This window comes from Pteronotus mesoamericanus, unplaced genomic scaffold, assembly GCF_021234165.1.
Source record: "Pteronotus mesoamericanus isolate MK-2021 breed Mesoamerican mustached bat unplaced genomic scaffold, CSHL_Meso_final contig_130, whole genome shotgun sequence".
NCBI classification, from domain to species: domain Eukaryota; kingdom Metazoa; phylum Chordata; class Mammalia; order Chiroptera; family Mormoopidae; genus Pteronotus; species Pteronotus mesoamericanus.
This window is the reverse complement of record NW_026555060.1, coordinates 23,493,821-23,511,711: the sequence shown is the minus strand read 5'-3', so window position 1 is coordinate 23,511,711 and position 17,891 is coordinate 23,493,821. Positions and strand designations below refer to the sequence as shown.

General features: G+C 34.5%; 1 protein-coding gene across 3 annotated transcripts in view; it reads right to left on the bottom strand.

The window, feature by feature from the left end:
• Positions 1 to 849: 849 nt before the first annotated feature.
• Positions 850 to 17,891, bottom strand: part of HSPA14 (heat shock protein family A (Hsp70) member 14) — a 32,962-nt gene continuing 15,920 nt past the window's right edge. The window contains exons 10-14 of one of the 3 annotated variants that reach the window (XM_054593284.1): positions 17,045 to 17,147; positions 4,725 to 4,937; positions 3,941 to 4,114; positions 1,874 to 1,944; positions 851 to 988 (exon numbers count right to left, since the gene is read on the bottom strand). In XM_054593284.1, the coding sequence (XP_054449259.1) occupies positions 910 to 988; positions 1,874 to 1,944; positions 3,941 to 4,114; positions 4,725 to 4,937; positions 17,045 to 17,147 (640 nt within the window). In that variant the 3' untranslated portion in view covers positions 851 to 909. Of the gene's footprint in view, positions 989 to 1,873; positions 1,945 to 3,940; positions 4,115 to 4,724; positions 4,938 to 17,044; positions 17,148 to 17,891 lie in introns of all 3 variants that reach the window. The other 2 variants (XR_008530828.1, XM_054593295.1) reach the window with 2 other exon arrangements.

Sequence of the window (17,891 nt, the reverse complement as noted above, 5' to 3'; positions counted from 1 at the left end):
AATTTTGCCACTGAGTAAAGATATTTCCTCTTCTCAAGTCTGCTGGGCTTTTGGAGAGAAATAAATGGAAAATCCTCTGTTGGTAATAAGATCTATGGTCTAATGTGCGCTACTCACCTTCCACCTGCTTCCTCAATATAGGCAGATTAGTTATCTTGTTTTATTTAGAGAATAAGCTTTTTCTTTAGTAACCCGCTGAGGACCTCAATGTCCTAATGAATATTTTCTGAGGAATAGAATGTAGCTTGCCCTCTTTTCAAAATTAAAAAAAAAAAAACCCTTTTATTTCAAAAGAACCCCATGTTTGTTTGTAAAAAGAAACAATCAAACTAAACAAAACTGTAAAACAAAAAAGTTAAAGTAAAAGCACGTCCCCTATATTACCCTTCACAAAAGAAGCCACTGTTTAAAGAGTTTGCTGTTTAGTCTTTTAGACTTTTTTATGCACATCCATATACAATTGTTGAGTTTATAAGTTTACTTTTTTCTTTTAAGCAAAAATGGCATCTTACTTTGTACATGGTTCTGAATATTTTTCATTTAATACCAAAGACTTTTCAATTGTTCTCATAGTTAATCATGTAATAATAGCAGAGTTTTTAAAATCTGAAGTTTTAGAAACAAAAGTTTTAAGAACACAATGTTAAGTTCCTAGTAAAATGTCCTTCAGTCCACTCAATTCAATTTTAATAGCTTCATGATAGAAAGAGTTCTTTATATTTCCCACTAATGATTCATCTTAAATAGAAAACAAAAAATGGCTGCGACATTTATCAATATATTGTAGTTTAATAGAAACATAGATAATACAGTCCACCCAAAAGTATTTTAATATAAACATCACTTATAAACAAAACCAAATAATATTCATATTTTAGTTCTAAAAAAAATCATAGTTTTTCTAAAACACTAAGATGCCACCTCAATAGTGATTGCTTCACATTTTCCAGTCTCTTGATCTGTGCATGTCACATGTAAAGATCCATCCCTAAATGAACAAAAACAAAATAATACTCCATAAGCTCATTTTATAAAAACAGAAAGTCCTTAACAAATTACTCAAGGACTCTTCATAAAGAAGATAATTTTAATTTTTGAAAGAAGAGTATTAAGATAAGGAAGAAACACAATTTCATTGTTTCTAAATTTAGTGTCATATGCTATAATTACACAGTTGTTTTTAAAAATTTCCTCCTAGACCACTGAGACAAAAACTGTATTCCCTGAAAATCCACAATGATGAAGATTTTAAGTTCAAGACTTTATTCAAGCTCAAGATGCACATGGCATGCCATTTTCAAGCCCAAGCCAGGGCAAATCATACCCTAATAAATTCAATATTCTTGCTAAGGGTGGTTTATGAAACGAATTGCCCTCAATGTTAATTTTAAAATGATTTACTTGCAAGACATATTGTTAAGGAGGAACTGCTATTAGGGATATGGTAATAGCTGAATATATGTAGTAATTTATTTCCTTCAGATTTTCTGTAGCAACATTGAAATAAACTTATCCTTTCATAGGACAAATAATATGAATTATGGCAATCTTAGGAAACTATATTTAAAATAAAAATTATATCCCAACTTGTATGAACCAATTTTTTTTGTTGACTACACCCAAAATAATTAAAGAGTTCATAAAAAAATTTAGAATGCAAATGACATGCGATAATACTTTTCTTTATAAAATACAGTAATTCTGCAGGGCAAAAAAAAAGAAAAAAATATATATATATAAATCACTAAAAAAATATTTGTAAGTTTTGACTAAATGGTTTTCCAAGAATGACAATGGCTGAAGAAACAATAAACAAAAATGGTCAAGTTTCAAAGAGAATTTTCTTAACATCAGAGGTAGTTTAATTTTGTACCTTTTCATAGTAAGAACAGCTAATATGTCATGTAATCCATTTTCTTTTTTATTTAAATCCTGGAGTATAACCTGTTTATACAAAAATAACACAAAGATGATTCAGTACTTTGACATATTAATAAACAGATGCATCAATTATTCCAATGAACCAAATCCTACTTATTACTGAAATAAAAGTAGGGCAGTTTTCAATTCTCCTACCAGTTATCAAAATTCAGAAAATAGGATTAAGCATTCTTAACTATGAAATGAAATGTCTCCTCTAGGAGAGCACAGAAGGTAACTAATATATTTGTCCCTCTTAAATGCCATGTCCTAGATTAAAATGATTGTAGACGACTTTTCTTTTTGGTAATAATGCCATGCCAGTAACATGTAAATTATATTTTGGTAAGCCTTCTATATATACTTTTAAAAATTTGAATGTTTTAAGTACACTTGGAAAACCTAGTTGAAAGAAATCTGTGGCAAATTCTTTTGTACAACTAAGATTACATTTATAAGTTAGAGATACTAATGACTTTACTATAAAATTCCTCTATTTCCTAAAGAGAGGTAAACCAATAAACCAAGTTTGTAAGTAACTTTTCAGATTTTTGTATTATCAAGTTTTATAGTCTTAAGGCAAGGCACTAAGTATCCAAATTTCAGTGTGTGTGACTAACTCTTTTTCCCTCTGGCATCGGTATATAGGATGGAGATATATATATATCCATCCTATTATACGTGTGTGTGTGTGTGTGTGTGTGTGTGTGAGAGAGAGAGAGAGAGAGAGAGAGAGAGAGAGAGAAATGCTGACAGTGGTTGCTGAGTCTCAGAGTAGTATGTGAAGAGAAAAGGTGACAAAGGTATGAGAGAGAGAAGCTAAGGGAATACCAAGACTGCCACCTGAGGTTAGAAATGTGGTACACAGGCAACTGCTTATATAGTAATACACAACAAAAACATCTGGATGAGCTTTTGAAAACTTTACTAGTTGAACCCTACTCCAATAGATTTTAAGATGTTAAGCCTGAGCTGGAGTCTAGACATGTTTTATGAGTGTGTTTTCATTATTCTTTTGTCAAAATCAGAAAGTAGTTATAAAGCTGAAGAAATATATTCCTGTTGTCACCTACATGTTTTATTTTTACATAAAAGTAATTCATGCTCACATCCTGTGATGTTTATAAAAAAATTCAGTATAAAGTAAAAAAGGTAAAAAGTAAAAAAAAAAACACAAACCAAACAACAGAGCAACCCTAAACCCTCTTGGTTTCTTCAAATCTACCCATGTTAAGGTTCCTGAATACAGTTCAAATACCTATAGATAGTTACGTACATACACCGACCCCAACACCTCTTCCCTCACATGGACCCATGCTTTCAATCTTTTTAATGAAATACAACTGATATCCCACTATAAATATGCTCCTGTAGTCCTTGTGTGTGCACATATTAATGTTACCTGTATTTTCTTCGGCATGTTCTAAGCAAATGACATGGCTCCTTTTACTCTTTTAAAATGGTAACAGGGGACTACATAGTATGAAATGCGTGGTATTTTGAAAAGCAAACATATCCTTTATCAGAGGCAACATGGTTTAACGGTAACAATGTGGCCCCAGGTATAAAACCGACCTTAGGATAAATCAGCTCAACCAAGAAAATAAGGTATTTACTCCCATAAGCCTGTTTCTTAATCATCTATAAAATGCACACAATAATGTCTACCTCAGAGCATTTTGAGAATATGTGAAGTGCATAGTATAGCACCTGGCATTTAGCAAACAAAAAATGTCATTTCCCTGCCACATACTTTATCACCAAGGAGGTCAAGGGCTCAAAGAAAAAGAATATAAATCCAAGTTGTATTTTGTTTTTATTTTCCTGACACTCTTTCAAATGAAAATTGCCTACTTCTTCTTTCTTACAGAAAGGAATAAGTAGAAGTAACCCATTCATAGAAATGTGTTAGATGTATTATATACATTTTCTATTAATTCATATTAAACTGAATTTAATCCAGAAAGAAAAGCTAAACAGTTTCATGTGACTAATTCGTAATCCAATTTTACATATTCACCTGTGCAAACTTGTTTTCCTCTTTTGCAGAATTTTTCCCTTCAGACTCATAGAGTTCGAGGCATACCGAAGATATACTTCCAGGGGCTTGTAGTGTGTGTTGTCTTCGAGCTGGCAAAGGAGTCCCTGATGGAAACAGTACTGTGAAACTGTTGGCTCCTGATTCATCCACTCCCTAATAAGCAGGAAAATAACATGCATAGCCCTTGATATTTATTGTTACAATAATAAAAAACCATTCCTATTAAAAATGTAATATATACTTCTTGCTGATAATTGTTGTAAACTACAGACGGACAAGAGAGGAAAAGAAAAATAATCCTTAATCCCAACCCACTTTAAAAATAAAAACAGCCCTAGCTGAATGGATCAGTTGGTTGGAGCATCATCCCATACATCAAAAGGTTGTGGGTTCAATCCCAGTCCAGGTGCATATGAGAGGCAACTGATCGATGTTTCTCTCTCACATGGATGTTTTTCTCTCTCTCTCTCCCTTCACCCTCTCTAAATCAATGAATATATCCTCAGGTAAGGATTAAAATAAAACAAACATATCTCTCTACCTGCATTAGAAACTTATGGTTAAAATTACAGTTAATTAAGAAATTAATATGGCACATAAATACTAACTTAAAGAATATATAAAACCCATTAAAAGTAAAATTATAAATATAAATAAAAATTTTTTACCAGTATACAGAGTTTTATTGTAAAAACATGGTATGCATGAAAACTTACGGCATCAAGTTTATATCAGTTTTATGGAAAAGAAAAACTAAGTGTACCTTAACTAAAATATCTTTGGCTGAACACTCTATCTTAAGAGAGTCTTCCACTAAAAGGTTTTCTTTCCCAATAAGTATTCCTGCTTCTATAGCTGCACCAATAGGGATAACCTCATCAGGAAGGATAGAATTTAGAAGCTCAACAGCTGGGAAAAGATCTTTAATCAGTTGCTGTAGCCTTGGAATTCGAGAAGACCCTCCACAAAGGACAACCTAAAAAATAGAAATAATTTTCAGTTTTTTACTTTTAGAACACTTTTTCCCCTCAAAATTAAGTGTAATAGGCTGATAAAAGGCCTACCTGTCTTTATCACATGTAATGGTATAAGAAACTGTATTTTAACATTATATTATACTTACCATATAAATTTATATATAAATCATTGACTGTGAAAAACTTTATGTATGATTGCTCCTTTTTGAGTTTGTTCCCAAATCACCTGGCTCTGATAGTGAATAGGCTTGTATTCACAGGGCTGTAGCAAATTAACACTTAAATCCCAGGAAGAAGCATCTCAAACCCCATGGCTATACACCTGGGCTCATCAGCAGAGGGAGCAGACAAAAAAGCCCCATTTCCCAGTTCCTCCCCAGAAGGGGTCTGACTGCATACTTTCACAGCTGCTGCCTGAGGGTCTGGCTTCTAATCGGCCTGTATCTAGGTGCTGATTGGGATGGTCTTGGCACACCCTCAACTACTAAGAGCCAATGAGAACAAAAATGGTAGCTCAGATGTACAAAAAGGTTTGAAAGGCAAGAAGGAGCTAGGGTAGGCCTGACTGACAAGGTTCATCTCCTACATAAAACCAGTCTGTCAAGACTGGAAAAGGTGGCAGTTTTATATAATGCATAGAAACCAACACAAAGAGTCAAGAAAAATGATGCAGGAGAATGTTCCAAACAAAATAACAAGATAATATCTCCTACCACTGATCTTAAAGAAACAATGATAAGAAATTTACCTGGTAGAGAGTTCAAAATAACAATAATAAAGATGTTCACTGAAGTCAGGAGACTAATGCATGAACAGAGTGAGAACTTCAGCAAAGAGACAGAAAATATAAAGGAGTACCAAACCAAAATCACAGAGTTGATGATTATAATACTTGAATTAAAAACTTCAACAGAGGGATTCAACTGTACACTAGATCAAGCAGATGAAAGGATCACTAAACTCAAATACAGGGCACAGGAATTCATCCATTCAGAAAAGCAAAAAAGTTAAGATAGCTTAAGGGGCTACGGGACAACAATAAATGGACCAATGTATACATTAAAGGGGTCTCAAAAGGAGGAGAGAGAGAAAAGGGCAGAAAGTTGATTCTAAGAAAAAATAACTGAAAACTTCCATAAACTGGGGAATAAAACAGACATCCAGATCTAATAAGCCCAAAAAGCACCAAAATAAAATGAATCTAGAGATCCATATTGAGGAACATTACAATAACATTACCAAAAGTTAAAGAATCTTAAAAGTAGCGAGAAAAGCAACTTTATACATACAAGGGAACACCCATAAGACTATGAAGTAGGTATGTCAACAGAAATCTTGCAAGCCAGAAGGGAGATATTCAAAGTGCTGCAAGGAAAAAACAAAATTGTCAGCCAAGAACACTCTACTCAGCAGCTGTCCTTTAGAATTGAAGGGGAAAGTTTTTACACTCAAATAAAAGCTGGAAGAGTTCTTCACCACTAGACCGATCTTACAAAAAAGTGTTCAAGTTTAACAAAATGCTAATTAGTAACATGAGAACATAAGAAAGTATAATACTAACAGATAAATATATAAATACAGAGTAGTCTAATATTGTAATGGTGGTAGTAAATCACAACTCTAGTATAAGGGTTAAAAGACAAAAGCATCATAAATAACCATAATATTTTGTTAATGGATACAAAATATAAAAAGATAATAAATTGTGACATCAAAAACATAAAATGTGCCCTGACTAGTGTGGCTCTAGGGGTTGGGAATCATTCTGCAAACCAAAAGGTGGCTGGTTCGATTCCCGGTTAGGGCACATGCTTGGTTTGTGGGCCAGGTCTCTGGTTAGGAATGTCCAAGAGGCAATGGATCAATGTTTCTCTCACACATCAATGTTTCTATCCCCCTTTCTCCCTCCCTTCTCTCTTTAAAAACAAATATATAAAATCTTAAAAAAAAACCAAAATGTGGCAGGGGAGTGAAAAATGTAGAAATTTTTGTATGTTCAAAGTTAACAGCTTAAAATAGGCTATTATAATTTTAAGATGTTTTATGTAAGCTTGTGGTAACCACAACACAAAAATCTATAGCAGATAAATAAAAAATGAAAATAAAGGAAATCAAAACATATCACTGCAAAAAATCATCAAATCACAAAAGGGCAAAAAAGACAGACACAAATGAACTAAAAAACAGGCAGAAAACAATGAACAAAATGGCAGTACTAAGTTCATACCTATCAAAAATTACTTTAAATCATTTCTATACACTAACAATGAACTAATGGAAACAGAAATTAAGAAGACAATCTCATTTACAATAGTATCTAATAGAATAAGATATGTAAGAGAAAAATCATCAATAATCACTTATTTCAGTCTTTTTATAGATGTTCTCAAAGCTCAATATGTTGGAGAAGAGGATCAACTGATGAAAACTAGGCCTCTTTAACATTGGGTGTGAAATGACAAAAGATATCATACCTCAGGTAAGGGCATGAAGAATACAGCTGAGGAATTCAAAGATTAAAACACAAGATGTGCCCTAGCCAGGTGGCTCAGTTAGTTGGCGTGTTGTCCTATATATATCTAGAGGTCATGAGTTCAATTCCTGGTAAGGGCACATATTAGGTTGTGGATTCAATCCCTAGGTCGGGGCATATAAAGGAGGCAACCAATGGATGTTTCTCTCTCACACTGATGTTTCTCTCTCTCTCTTTGAAAAAACCAATAAACACATGCTCGGGTGAGGATTTAAAAAAAACAAAACAAAACAAAGAAGAGAAAAAGAAAAACATGTTTGCCTTGGCAAAATTCCCTAAAAGGTCTGTTTTGAAGGTTAGTATAAAGAAGTCTTCTCTAAAATCTTGCGATCCCACATAAATACCATGAGGTGAAAAATGTAGACTATGTCTCCTCAAATTTCTCATATTTGACATAAAAAAGCTTTAATAATAAGCAATAAATGTCACTATGAAACCCTCCCCCTGGAAATTCTTAGCTTTTGGTATTTTTATTTAAAAGGGTAAAAAAGTATGAATAACGTATTACTATTACTGTTGATAGTGACCATCAAGTTTTAAATAAATTTTTTAAGCATCTAGTCTATAGTATGAGATTCCTTTTGAAAACTTAAATTTTAATAGGAAATACATCTTTCAAACAAAAATAACTACTTTAAGGCCTTTTTAACTACAATTTTCACAGTAATTTAATAAAATAAACTGTTATTTAAAAAAAAAATCAAACCACCTTAACTACTGGATATTTAAAAACATGAATCTAAACAATGAGGAAAATAAAAAATACTATAGATTACTTTGAAAATAAAGAAAATAAAATCAATCAAAGTTTGTGGAATAAAACCAAGGCTATATTAATTAGTAAAACTGTAGTTAATTTTTTTTATTAGGGAAAAAGGTAAATGAAATAAATGAGTTAGCATTCAATATAAGAATTTAGAAAAATAATGTAAGTGTCCTGGGAAGGCTAGAACAGCAAAGCAGAATTAGACCAATTAGGAGAGAGAAAAACACAACTTGGAAAAAAGTCTGAGAAAGTTTTTTGGGGGTGTTAGTGGCAGAAGTAGGAGTAAACAATAAAACTATTACCTGTCAATACAAGGAAGAAAACAGAAAAACTCAAAAGAAAAAAGAAAATAGAGAAAAATTGGCTTGTCTGAATTTAAATAACTTATTTATACTTTTAAATTTTAGTATCAAAAGATACATAAAATTAAAAATTATGCCCTGACTGGTGTGGCTCAGTGTGTTAGGTATCGTCAGTCCAATTCTTGGTCAGAGCTCATGCCTGGGTTGCAGGCCAGGTCCTGGCTGGGGGTATGTAAGAGGCAACCGATCGATGTTTCTCTCTCGCCTCAATGTTTCTCTCCCTCTGTCTTTCTCCCTTCCCCTCTCTTTAAAAATAAATAAAATCTTTTTAAAAATTACAAGGACATTATGCAAAATTGTTTGTTAAAAATTCAAGAAATCATTATGAAATAGGTCTATAAAATACTCAAATTCAAAATTGAAGCAATGAAGAGAAATTAGGAAAATTATAAAAACACTTCAGAAATTAGTTTCAGACAAAATCTATTTATTGGTAAATTCTTTAGAATTCTTGAGGGACAGGGAATATCCATGCATTATGTACTAATCTGTAATACTTAAAATGATGAAAAGGTATTCAATTCATTTTATAAGAACCTGTAGCCCAGAACAAAACTAAAAACAAACACCAAAAAACAAAATCTCTGGGCCAGATTGTGAAAAGTAGCAACTTGCAAATTATATCAGGTAAGATACGTTTTACCTCTCCAGGCAATAAAAAGTTCTGTTATTAACATTTAAACATTAAAAATTTTTTATTAAAAGTCCCTATTTTGAGAGTGTCTTAAAAAGTCAAACATTCCAAGAGCACTGGCCTGCATCCCTGAAAGGTGGTAATCGGCAGGCGGGCACTGGCTGCCCCATTTGGACTAGGACCTCTCCCGTCCGCAGATGGCACGCCCACTGCGACCTGTTGTGGCCCTCACACCAGCTAGTGGGCATTTGCCATTAATAATCAGACTTGTGCTCATGCTTTCTTACAGCAGAGTTCAGTGTGAAACTTTTAAAACTCTTTAAACCCATCTCTCAATCTAGTAGAATGAAAGAAAAGACCAGGAGGACTGGGTGTTCCAAGAAAAATATTAGGGAGCCTATGTCTTTTTTGAAGAATGGAATAGTACAGTTAACTAAGCTGTACTACATGGCTGCTAGCCAGCCTAATTGTGTATTTTTCTATGTGTGGAAAGAAATGGACTTTTTTCATATCATCTGTACAAAAAACACTAGCATCAGTGCATAGACATGATGATTCAAATGCTGTCTTTGTGACTGACATTATTTTCCACATAAACACTACTAATACTTCTGTCCCTATAAAGGATTGACTTGCTCACTCTTGGAGATTTTATGCAAGACCTTGAAAAATAGTTCTAAAGCTCTCTGGAAAAAAATGTATGGATAAATACAATTTTTAAAAACTACAATGTTAATAATGAAGGTTTAAACCTATTCAGGAAATAAACTTTTTTTGATGAGCAATTTGGTCATAAATACTAAGTCTTAAAATTTCAGAATTAACTCCCAAATTTAATTTTCAGGAAAGTAAGGATGTTCACAAAGCCACAAAGACTGTTTATAAAACCAAAATAAGCTACACAACCAAAATAAAGAATTAGTTTTATAAACTATGGCACATCAATGCAATGAAATACTATGCATTATCAAAATTGCTGTTTTAGCCCTGGTCAGTGTGGCTCAGTGGCTGGTGTCATCCCTGTCTGTAATCGAAAGGTTGTGGTTCGATTCCTGGTCAGGGCACATGCCTAAGTTGCCGGTTCATCCCCAGTTCGAGTGCATGCGACCCCCTCAGTCTGGGTGTATGCAAAGACAACCAATCAATGCTTCTCTCACATTGATGTTTCTCTCTCTCCCTTCCTCTCTCTAAAAAAGCTAATGAAAATGTCCTCGGGCGAGGATAAAAAAAAAAATGCAGTTGTAGAGCCTGTGAACTTGGTTAAAATGGAGGGATTGATTATATTAATTCATATATATGCCCTTCCAGAAGTCCACTTAAATGAGTAAAGGGATTTAAGAAAATATAAATGGGAGATCTTGAGTTTGAAATTTTAACAAATTTTAGAAGCTGGAAAGGAGAGAAGTAATTGTCTTAAGGCAGATGAAGTTTGACTTCATCAAAGAGAAAGTAAAATGGTTTGACTCATAAAATCTCAGAGTGGCTGGGAACTTGGAAGCACCAAGCCTACACAAAGCAAGGGTGAAGCATGGAAGTGAAAGCACAAAAGCCTGGTGTAGGGTTACAGGACCTCCACCCCTCCCCTAACCCAGAGAGGTGGCCACCATCACCTTCTCCCACTTAGAGACCAAGGTCTAGACTACAGAATTATGGGACTTGAGTACAAAGTGGGCATGAAAACAAGGGGAATAAGGGAAAGTCTGCATATTAAAGAGGAGGGACCCTGAAGCTTCCTGCTCTCAGAAGGCCAGGCACCAGACATGTTCTTTCAAGCAAGTGATCAGGGAGATCAGAGATTCCGTTTGGAAAAACCAAATACTCGTAAGACTAGACTTGCAGATACTACTATGAGAAAGGCAACAAGCATAAGAATAGAGAAAGAGCACGGTTATGGAGGCACACTGTTTGAGCTCTAACCCTAGTACCACCACTTATATGCCAGCATTAGGACTTGAAGCAAAGTACTCAACCTCTTTGGAAACATCTTACTTTCCTCATATGAAAATGGAGATAATAGTGCCTACCTCCTGGTGCTACTGTGAGGATAAAATGTTCTATGGATTTTAAACTCAATCATCCCTTCTCCTTCTCTGTAAGAGGATTAGACATCCCTGTCCATCGCTATTGCCCTGAATTTGAACTCCTCTTTGTAGTGAAGTAGGTTTCCCAGCCCTACTGTCAGGCCCCAGCCTTTGGTCTAGCTTTGGACATGTGAATGCGAACACACTCAAGTGCACATAGCTAAGCAGGGACTTTAAAATCTGTGCATGGTCTGCAAGCTTTCTTCCTCTTTTCCCTCTGCCTTGGGAACTGCATGTTCCAGTTAGCTGCTCCTTTGGCCTGGGTCATAGATTGAGACAAACTGTATCAGTAGACCTACAGCCACCTTTGGCTGCCCACAGGAAACACAAGTGAGAAAAAATGGTTTACTGTAGAAAACCACTGAGATTTGGGAGCTATTTGTTACTGTCAACACACTAAAGAGACAACTATTTTTTTAAGTTCTCAAAGGCCTATATTTCTCCAGAAATATCTGGAGAGGGAATCTTTAACATTTTAAATCCTAACAATGCATTTGCCTTCTCTTCAAACAATTGAGAATTGTACCATTTATGATAACTAAATAACAGGCCTCTAAGACCAGTTAATAAAGAGATTGATCACCTATAACATGCCATATACAATATTTCATTTTGTCCTCATAACAACCCTCTAGAACAAGTTATACTTATAATACTTAACTTGTGTTATTACCCTCCTAATAAAGAGAATCAAGTAAGATTCAGGAAATAAATGATTAGCCCGCTCTGGAACTATTAGCACTGTGAGTCTTCTGATTCAGGTGTATCTGTCTTCAAACCCATTCACTTCCCACCTCATTTTGTTACCACTATATACTTTTGTCTTCTTCTTTATAATCCACCCACTAACTTCCAAGCAGCTAGGCACAATGTTTTACCTATTATAAATGTTCAAAAAAATTACTTTTTGAATTGCAAAGAAAAGCTTAAAGAAAATGACTTTCAGCATATAGCAATACTAAAATAGTTAAAATATAAAAACTTTAAAACTGTAGACAAATTAAAAGAAAACAGTTAAATATTTGTCATATATCTTAACAAAGATGGAATTTATAAAGTTAGAAGCAGCTGAAGAAATCACAGTAACAGAACATGATTTAATAGATAAAGACATGTAACTTCAGTATGCCAAATACCCTTCTCCCTAATAAGACCAAAATTAAACAGTAAACTACATGCCTCAAAAGATTGCAGTAAATAGCAGTTAATATTCTGATTATATAAAGCATCTGCACAAATATTAAAAACAGATTTAAATAATTAAATAGGCAAACAATATGAAATATTTACAAACATTAAATATAAAAAATAAACATTAAAAATAATCCTTTAATAATCAATAAAATATCAAGTAAAAAATCTTTTTTCAATACTTCAATGGAAAATTTATACTTAAATGATAAAACTCAGAGCCAGCAAAGTAAAATATATATTTGTAGGTATTTCTTTTTTTAAGATTTTATTTATTTTTAGAGAGGGGAAGAAAGGGAGAAAGAAAGGGAGAGAAACATTGTGTGGTTGCATTTTGCAAGCCCTCTGCTGCAGACCTGGCCTGCAATCCAGGCATGTGCCCTACACTGGGAATTGAACTGGTGACCCTTTGGATCCCAGGCTGGCACTCAATCCACTGAGCCACACCAGCTAGGGCCATAGGTATTTTTGATAGGAGTATTAGTTAATTCAATGTTTTGGAAAGTAACTGAAGGTAAAAATACAGTCTTAAGCTATTTAAACTCTTTGAATCAAAAATCGTACTGTGGGAATCTATTCTAAGGAATAATCCTAAAATATGGTAAAAGCTGAAGTCCAAAGATGGGCATCACTATTCTGAGGGAAGAGAAGACCTAATTTAGGTGTCCACAATAGAGAAAAAAGATCATTTTAGTGCCTTTTCTTTTCTAGGATATTAAGAACCCCCCTAAAATTGAGTTGATGAAGACTATACAGAAATATGGGGAAAGAAATTGGTTATATGGAAAAAAAATCTAAATTGTACATACAAATCAAATTAGTTAGAAATATTTTAAAATATAATACTTGTTGCCTTTTGGTATTTTTCTGAATTTTCTTTTATGAATACTTACTATTTTAATAATGAAAAATGTAAAATTTATATACATTTTAAATGAATATAAACTAAAGGAAAAAATGAAAAACTAAAAATTTGAATTTTTTGAAGTTCTCAAAATAATTAAAAATCATTTTATTCTATTAGTTGTCTCAATTTCTCCCTCTTTACCCTCCTCCACCCATCCCACCCCTGACCCCCTGCTCCCACAGTCAATTCCCACTCTGTTGTCCATGTCCATGGGTCATTCATACATGTTCCTTGTCTAGTCCCTTCTCTTTCTTTCCACCATTGTCCTCCTTCCCCATCCCCTCTGGTCACTTTCTGTCTGCTTTATGTTTCCATGTCTGTGGTTTATTTTGTCTGATAATTTATTTTGTTGAATAGATTCCACTTATAGGTGAGATCAAATGATATTTGTCTTTCACCAACTGGCTTATTTCACTTAACATAATATTCTCCAGTTCCATCCATGTTGTTGCAAAAGGTAGGAGTTCCTTCTTTCTTTTTTTAAAATGACGACTGATTTTATTTATTTATTTTTAAATGTCAAAATACATTATTAAATCTTAAAAAGTTTAAATCCATTATAAACTCTCAGCAATGAAAACGACATGACACGAGCATAGAAATAATGAAGTAGATCAATGAAATAAAATAAGCATTCTAGAATCAAACGTACATATCTAACAATGTAATATATGGTTAAATTGATATTTCAAATCAAGGGGGAAAATAAGGCTTATTCAACAAATAACGTGCATGGACCACTGTTACTTGAAATAAAACAAATATAGAGTCCTATTTCATATATTATACAAAAAATATTCAGGCGAGTTAAAAATCAATACATAAAATCTAAGGAGTTTTAGGAGAAAATACAAAATAATATTGTTCTTACCCTGAAGTAAAATATTCAAACCCAGAAGCTATGAAGTACAATATTGACAAAATGACTATATTAAACATTTAAGACTGTACAGTAATATACATATAAAAAAGTTAAAGGACAAGTAATAGAATAGGAAAATATTTGCAACATATTTAAAAAATGGTTAGTAGGCTTTTTTTTAGGGAAAAAATTCTACAAACATTTAATCAAAAAATGGATAAAGATTACGAAAAAGTCATTTAAAGCTTTTTTAAAGATAATGGAGATAGGCAAGAAATATACAAAAACAGGTTTAGTTTCAACAAATAAACAAATAAAGGAACAATTAAAATAACACATCACTGTCACAATCAGATTAATAAGTATTAAAAATATTGGTAATCAAGTATTGGTGACTGTGAAGGGACTGGGTATTCATAAGACTCCTTTTCCTCATCTTCTTAAAAGTCCCTTTAGCATATCTTGCAAAGCTGGTTTGGTGGAGGTGTATTCTATAAGCCTCCATTTGTCTGGGAAACTCCTTATTTCTCCTTCCATTTTAATTGAGAGCCTTGCTAGGTAGCACAGTTTGATTGCAGGCCTTTGCTTTTCATGACTTGGAATTTTCTTGCCATTCTCTTCTGGCTTGTAGTGTTTCTATTGAGAAGTCAGCTGCTAGCCATACCAGAGATCCCTTATATTCTACTACCTGTTTCTCCCTTGATGCCTTTAGGATTCTGTTTATCTTTGATATTTGCCATTTTAATGATGATGTGTCTTGTAGTGGGCCTCACTGGGTTCCTCTTGAATGGGACCCCCTGTGCTTCCTGGACTTGTGTGACTTTTTCCCTCCTCCCATTAGGGAAATTTTCCAGCATTACTTTTTCAAACAAGTTCTCTATCCCTTGCTCCTCTTCTTCTTCAGGTAACCCTAGTATACGGATATTATTACATTTCCGGTTGTCCTGCATTTCCCTCAGTTCCTCTTCATTCTGTTTAAGTTTTTTTTCATTTTCTTGCTCTTTCTGGGAGCTTTTTTCTACCTTATCCTCCAGCTCACTGACTTGATCCCCTGCTTCATCTAGGCTGTTTTTGACTCCTTCTACTGTGTTCTTCAATTCACAAATTGTATTCTTCATTTCGTCTTGCCTCTTATTGATAGTTTCTATATCCTTTTTCATGCTGATATAGTTTGTAGTTAAGTTCCTCATAGTTTCCCTGTAGTTTTTTGTAATTCTCTCTGAGCTCACTGAGCTCATTGAGCTTCCTTAGAACCATTGTTTGGAGCTCAGTATCTGACAGTTTACTTGCCTCTATTTCATTCAGTTCTCTTTGTGGGGATTCCTCCTTTCCCTTCAACTGGGGGGTATTTCTTTGTCTTCCCATTATTTGTGAGACTCTTCTGCTTCTGATTCTTAAATTCATCTGTCTTGATTTCCTGACTTTGTGGTGTGAACTTCTATAATAGGAGACTGCTGTTTTTTCTTTCTGGATCTGCTTCTGGTGATGTCAGCTGCTGACCCTGTCTGGCCTTAGGCAGTCTTTTAGACTTCCAGGAAGCTACTGTCTGTGGCTGTCTCCTTCAGTTGTTAATCTAGTCACTCCGCTCTCAGCAGTCAGGCTAGACACCACAGGGTGCGGCAGAGTTCCTCCTGGGGGTGGAGTTATTGGGTCCTCTCCTGCTGCTGCCGCTCAGGGGAGTGGTCTGCCTGAGCCAGATGGCTGCTGCCATATGGGGGAGGAGTCAGCATCGGGATCCCGCTGGCTACTCTCTCTGTTTTTCCCCCAAAGCCTCCTTCCCCAGTGTCTACTCAAGCATCTCTAGCCCATTCTGCCCCCGCCTTTGCCAGAGACCGGGGTAAGTGGCTGCAAATAAAAATGTATTCATTGGCCCTTTAAAAAAGGCTCTTTGCATCTCCAGCCACCTGTCTTTGGCAGAGAGCAACCATGTTGCTTTTCGTAGCTAGCTGTTATGTACTTTTTGGGCTCTGGTGCTGTAGGCTGGAGATCCCCAATTATGGTTTAGACCCTGCTCTTCTCAGGGGGATCCAACTGGCCATTTCAGTATCCTTCTGGTGCTGCTGCCCATGTGCGCCCCGCCTGCCTTCTCGAGTCTCTACCACACTTCTTACCAGTTAGGTTGTGCTAAAGGTGATTCTTCTGTCTGAGGATATAAGGGTCCTCTTTCGCTATTGTTCAGTTGTTTGTTCCAGATGATTTCTCCACAATTTAGTTGTAATTCCAGAATGGTCCTGGGAGAAGGTCAGTGGGACTTCCATTCACTCCTCTACCATCTTGATTTTTCAAAATAATTTCTTATGCCGGTGGAAAGGAGCAGTATGGTGTACTGGTTATGGGTAGACTTGGGAACTACACAGAGTTAAGTCCTGGCTTTACTACTAATCGCATGCTCTCCAAGAAATTATATGGAGCCTTCACTTATAAAATGGGAATAAATAAATACCTCATGAGTTGTTGGTAAGTATTCCACGAGTTAATCCAAGTAAAACACTCAGAAATAGTGCTTGATACATAGCAAACATTCAAATACCCATCAGTCATTGCTACATATTAAAAAATATACTGAAAAGGGATTACTTTTTTTGCTAGGAAACTGACATAAATATCATGGGTCATTAATCAAAATTTAATCAACTTTCCTTACTGATTAACACAAGCTCAGAAAATATTTAAATTCATAAAAATACTCTTTCAGTACCAAGGGACTATTTCCTAAATTCCAAGTCTGAAATTACTCCTGAAATACATAAGAAAAATATAAAAGTATTACCTTGTTGATATCATCTGCTGTAAATCCACTTTGTTCTAAGAGTGCTCTGATTGCTTCTATACATTTATTAAAAAGGGGAGAACAGAGAAGTTCAAATCTTGCTCTGTACACACACATACACACAGAAGAGAAAGACAAAAACAGAAGGCTTATTCAATTAAACAAGACATCTTTTTGTTGTGAAGAGTAATGCCAAAACTTAATGTGACAGTTTTCTTAAGAACAGGTTTATGATCAGAACAGGTTGTTTAGCATCTAGCAATGTAATAACATGGGGGAAAAACATCTAAGTTATTTATCTTACAAATGTATGAAGACATTTAAGATCAAATTCAGGTTGGAGATTCTTACCCGTGGTCTACTTAGAGGTTTTCCATATGAAAATGAAGACTCAATGTATGGCATTCCCAACAATAATTGTATGGATCCAAATCATATCATCATTTAGAAGTGTTCACTCTACTTACGTGTTAAAGTTTTAAAAATTATTTCTCACTGTTTTTCTTTATAATCCGAAAGTATATTATACCTAAATTTAGCTCTTTGGCACCATGTGAGAAACCTGAATGCCAGCATATAATTTTTTTAAATTATATTTTATTGATTATGCTATAACAATTGTCCTGATTTTTCCCCTTTTGCTCTTCCACTCAGAACTCCCACCTCCCTCAAGCAATCGCCACACCATTGTTCATGTCCATGGGCCATGTGTGTAAGTTCTTTGGCTACTTCATTTTCTATACTGTATTTTACATCCTCGTATCTATTTTCTAACTTCCTATTTGTACTTCTTAATCCCCTCACCTCTTCACCCATTCCCCCATAGCCTCTTCCCATCTGGCAACTA